At 35.3% G+C, this 5,463-nt stretch overlaps 1 protein-coding gene across 1 annotated transcript; it reads left to right on the plus strand.

The window, feature by feature from the left end:
• Nucleotides 1-256: 256 nt before the first annotated feature.
• LOC132050160 (glycine cleavage system H protein 2, mitochondrial-like) lies at nt 257-5,089 on the plus strand. Its single transcript, XM_059441250.1, has 3 exons — nt 257-532; nt 2,518-2,777; nt 4,676-5,089. The coding sequence occupies exons 1-3, from the start codon at nt 457-459 to the stop codon at nt 4,802-4,804; spliced, it is 465 nt and encodes a 154-aa protein (XP_059297233.1). The 5' UTR covers nt 257-456; the 3' UTR covers nt 4,805-5,089.
• The last annotated feature ends 374 nt before the right edge of the window (nt 5,090-5,463 follow it).

The following is a 5,463-nucleotide window of genomic DNA, read 5'->3' on the forward strand; positions in this document are numbered from 1 at the left end:
ATCATTGCTAGTCATTATTACCGCCAACTGCCATATAAATTTTTTTAAAAATATTTTACTGATACATTATTAAATTTAATAATTATTTTATTTAAATAAAGATAAATTTTATATATTCAAGTGCTTTATTAATTCTTAATTTTAATAAAAACAAATGAGCCAACGTAAAAAAGAAGAAGTCAAAAGTCAAAGCTAAGAAACAAAGAAGCTAACATGAGACCCTCCCCATGGAATCAATCACCTTCCAAACAACACTCCGTCACTCACCAACTCTTGCTTATTGGTTTTGTTGACACATCCACCCCACCAACTCCCTAGCTAAATTTTCTCACTCATTATTTATGTATTTAATCATTGCTATTTATGGCCTCCAGCTTTTTCCATAATCTTTTTTATAGCTTTTTAGCCTAGCAAAAGAGTGGCAAACACATAGAGAGGAACACTTCAACTACTAAGATGGCAACCAAATTGTGGGCTTCAAAGGCTGCTTCATATCTTAAGGTCTCAACATTTCACAGAGCATTTGCTACTGGTAATATATATATGGACATAGTTGTGGTTTCATTTTTTTTTTCTTGTTTTGTATTGGGTTATGTGAATGTGAATCATGCATTTGTTACGCTAGAAATTGCTTGATCTGTCATTCTGTAGATTAAAGACCCCATTTTGGGAAGTAGGTTGTGTGTGTGTTTTTTTTCTGTTTATTTAGATCAATAGAAGATACTGCTTTCTTGATTTTACATTCTGCCACCTTTGTAATGGGAGTATATCAAGATTATGACGGGGCATTGTTTGTTTGTATATGTAGATGTTGATGGGCAAATCATGTTACTGCTATTTGTTGTTAAAAGCTGTGTTCCAGTCCCCTGGGTACAGAGTCACATCTGTTAGCCCCCCCCACTGTGGGACGTCCCGCCACGAATTCGGATTTATGTTATACGTATGTGAGATCTATGTATATTGGATCAGTTATCTTGTCTTTTTTCTTTTTTTGGATAAGTCCGTACCAGCTTTGGTGCACATTGAGTATTCCAGTGGACACCTGGTATCTCCCACCAACATAGGTGCGGGGTAACTTTGCATAGCAAGACTTAAATGTGAAGATATAACCTAATGTTTTTGTTTCTGCTAGGATCTGAACCTTTGTCTCGAGGTTTACACCTATTCATTAACCATTAGGCCACACCCTTGTGTGTGGAGTTAGTTATCATCAAGACTAAAAATGAAATGAAATGGTATTTGCAATCGTTGTTAATTACTTTGACATAGATACTGAAATATGGATGTCAGCACTGGCACTTCTCAAAATTTAATGGTTGAGCTCTGAAATCCGGATTAGTTAGAAATGATTAAGTTATAGAGAATGATAGTAACTTGTTAAATCAGATTCATAACGATAATTTCGCTGATGAATTTATCCATGGCTATACTTCTTTAGTCCAACTTGTTGTGTTTTTAAGTCAAATCCTCCCATGAATTCTACCAAAAGAGAAGTTAAAAGCTGTGTCTATTATAATGCCTATTAAAAAATGGTCCATTTTAGTTGTCATTCTTTCTTGTTGCAATGACTTCTCAACCAAACTTGTGACAATTTTGCATATTTTGTAAGGGATTTGCAGAAACTGTGTGAATATCTTGTCCTGTAAGTAAAGAAACTACTCAGAATCAGATTTACTTGTTTTTTCTAATATCTTCTATCTAAAAGCTCTAAAACCGAAGGCATTCTATCAGTGCAGTAGATTATGTTTTCAGAGATTATGTTTTCAGATGCTTATAAATGCAAAGAATATGGTACTCCTTTAGCTGTGTTTGTTTGGGTCTATCATCTGGGTAGAGTTAACAGGTCTAAGTATGGTGCTGAGTTAATTGCTGCCAAAGTATTTATGGACTTTTACATCCCCTCTTCACATTTAATTAACATTTTGTTCTTGAGCTTGGTCGTTGCAAGTTGTATGGTAACAACAAAGGCTTATTCGAAAGTGAATCTAATGGGAATCATTCCATAGTCTTTCAGTTAAAAATGAAGACAGATGTAAATAGATTGTAGCTGTTCAATCTAATTTGAATTTTGTTATTCCCTGAATGGTGATGTAATATAAAGTGATATATTGGATTTTCCCTCTTGCACTTTATGGCAACTTATCTGTCCATTTCCTCAATTTGTATACCAAACTTAGAGATGAAATTCCATGTGATGATTGGTTTTTACCATGATACGTGCGGTCTCTTTGACTTAGTGGTATACTTGAACAAGTGTTTATTTTTGGAGCATGCAAGTCTAGAAAAATATGTAGGATAAAACTCTGGAGGGTTGTATATTGGGTGCAAGCCGTAATGTCTCCTTCTGCAAAAAGGGCAGTGAACTGGAAGAAATATTTACTAACCCATATGATAAAACCTCTCTCTGTCTCTCTCCTCGGATAAAAAGATAAAGAAAACAAAGGAGAACAAACATGTGAAGTATTGTTAGAATATGATCCACCAATGTATTGATGGTTTGTATTTAATTCTTTGCAGTTGTGAAGGATTTAAAGTATGCAGACTCTCATGAATGGGTCAAAGTTGATGGTAGCTCAGCGACAATAGGCATCACTGATCATGCTCAGGATCATTTGGGTGATGTTGTGTATGTTGAATTACCTGAAGTGGGGGCTTCTGTTACTCAATCTGGCGGTTTTGGGGCTGTTGAAAGTGTCAAGGCCACCAGTGATATCAATTCTCCCGTTTCAGGAAAGGTGGTGCAAGTTAATGAGAAACTCAAGGACTCTCCTGATCTGGTCAGTATCCTAGCTCTCTATTTTGTTTTCTTCTCAATGATGTATAGCCTTATAGCTTGAAGTAAAATGCTAAACTGTATTCTTGCAAATGTCGTGGTTGAGTGGGTCGTCGGTGTTTACTTTAGGGAATATGCTTCAAGTCACTCCCTCCGTCCCAATTTATGGGATATTCTTTCCTTTTTGGTCAGCCCTAAAAATAATGACGCCTTTTTATATTTAGTAACAATTTAACTTTCAACTTTCCATTTTATCCTTAATGAAATGATTTACAGCCACACAAGTATCTGTTGCTTGTTTTAGACCACAAGTTTCAAAAGTCTTTCTTTCATTCTTAAACTTCGTGCCCAATCAAATACCTTCACATAAATTGGAACGGAGGGGGACGGAGGGGGTAGTAGTTAAAACATGAGGAACTACTAAAAAAAAAAAAAAGGATAAGTAAACTACTAAAAAGCAGGGCGAACTATTACACATAATCCACGGCTGAGTCGCAGTATAATTATCTTGAGACTCCTAAACAATCATTAATCAATAATGTACTACAATTTTTTGCGCATGGTGAATATGTCATTGCTATCAAAGCAACGTCGATGCAAGTAGTTCGTCATGCATTTCTCTAGTATATGGTACTGGGAAGCAAAAAAAGAACAATAAGAAAGATGTAATGAAGAAGAAAAAGAAAAAGAAAAGGACAGGTTCATATTCTGCTGGACTGCTGGCATGCCAAATCACAAGGCTTTTTAATATGCAAACATTAGCTCCCTTCGGAATTCTAAAGATCTGTCTGAGGCATCAGTTAATGTAGATTCAGTATTGATCTTTCAAGATTCTTTCTCAACACATTTGTCTGTCACTTCATGAACTTTTTATCCTTTTTTTTTTTTTGGAAACTGGTACTATTGAAAGTTCATGAACTTTTTATCTTGCCCACTATACAATACTATAACTTTATATGCTGGCTACTAAACAGCCGAATGGCATGTGCATAATCAGCTAAAAGTTCAAAAAACTTCATAATGATGCTCGAAGAAGGCATTTCTTAAGTTAATGAACTTTGTTATCTATCCCCTCTAGACTCACAAGCTTCAGTAAAACTCTAGGATATTTTCTGTGTCTGAAAATATTACAAGATCCAGATCGAAACAATGTCATCATTTTTGTCAGGAAAGATATCATAAGCTAGTGGAATATCTGAGTTACCTTGAATAAGTTGTAAAGTTTTGGTGGGTAGATTCTTTAGAGAACAGAGTAACTTAAAGAATTCCTCTATTTGCAACTGTCTCCTGATGGTTTAGAAGCTAGTGTTGACTTGTTGAACTTTGTTGTGAACTTCTGTTTTCTTCTGGGGCACACAGGACCTGAGGTCTCTCTACCAACCGATCAAAGTTTATTCTAATTCTTTTTATATACTACAGTCTAGTGGAATAGGCATTTTAGGGTGAGATCTGAAAGCTCTTCAGCATGTTGCGGAGCCTTCTGTCATGATAGAAATAGGCGTGCTATTAACCATCTTTGGCTTTGATACCTACTAAAATACTAGGGAGTGCAGGAGGAAGGAAAGATATTTCAGGTCAAAAAATCCATGTCCTACCGGAAGCTGGGAATAATCCCTTAACAGTGGCAACTTTTATTTCTTGTGTTGTAATTTCTGAAACTCATTATCATGCCCTTTTAGTTAAGAGTGATAGGTAATACTGTCTTGTAAGTTTCCTTATTGGGAGTTAGAATTAATTGGTGAGACTCAATGGATTACTTTCATTGCTCGAGACTATTCTGTTATACTCCCGGGGACTTTTAGCTGAATCTTATCCTTATTCAAATTTCAAGTTTCATCTTTACATTTTCTAGTTCATTGTCATATTTTATGTGACTTATTCATTTTTTCCCCTAATATTTAGGTTAACGGAAGCCCGTATCAAGATGGATGGATCATAAAGGTGGAGTTGACCAACCCCGACGAGATCACATCCTTGATGGACCCAGACCAGTATTCAAAGTTTTGTGAAGAAGAAGATGCAAAGCACTGAGGAAGTTGTTAGGGAAAAACCACAGGCCAGGAAGTTGAAGAGTTCGAGTGGTGTTTTTTTGTGTTTGGCTCAACATGTATTAACACTGCAATTCTTTTCATTCTTCCAAGTTCCAATGAAAGATTTAATGCTTTGAATGATGAATTTCATGTAGGTTTTCGCAGAATAATTTCCTCATTCTGACATTGCATTTGTTTGTTTTTTTATTTTTTTTTTGTTCTTTTCCTTTTTCTAGTTAAACTTTCATCAAGTAATTGACAATAATATTGCTATTGAATGATCCCAGTATGCGAGTTCCTTTATACTACCTCGGTAGGTATAATATTAATCAACTTTGTAAGTCTTCAATCCGATCTCTACATTCATTATTTGGAAAAAACAAAAGAGCGTCTCTATCGCATCTCTCGATGACTATTCTTATGCTTCCTTGGTTTAAGGCAGTTAAGAAAAATATGGTCATATCACCTTTCGCAATGACTATTCTTAATCTTGTTTGGTTTAGGACGAAGTCGATACATACGGAAATTGGTTAATATATCTTCAGTACGGAATACATAGCCTTGGCAATGGGAAATATGAGCAATTCAGCAAATGGTGAGATTAATATGAAAAACTCTCACATTAGATTTTTAAAGCTCTTAAATACATGTAAATGAGTA

This window comes from Lycium ferocissimum, chromosome 3, assembly GCF_029784015.1.
Source record: "Lycium ferocissimum isolate CSIRO_LF1 chromosome 3, AGI_CSIRO_Lferr_CH_V1, whole genome shotgun sequence".
In the NCBI taxonomy this organism is placed as follows: Eukaryota; Viridiplantae; Streptophyta; class Magnoliopsida; order Solanales; family Solanaceae; genus Lycium; species Lycium ferocissimum.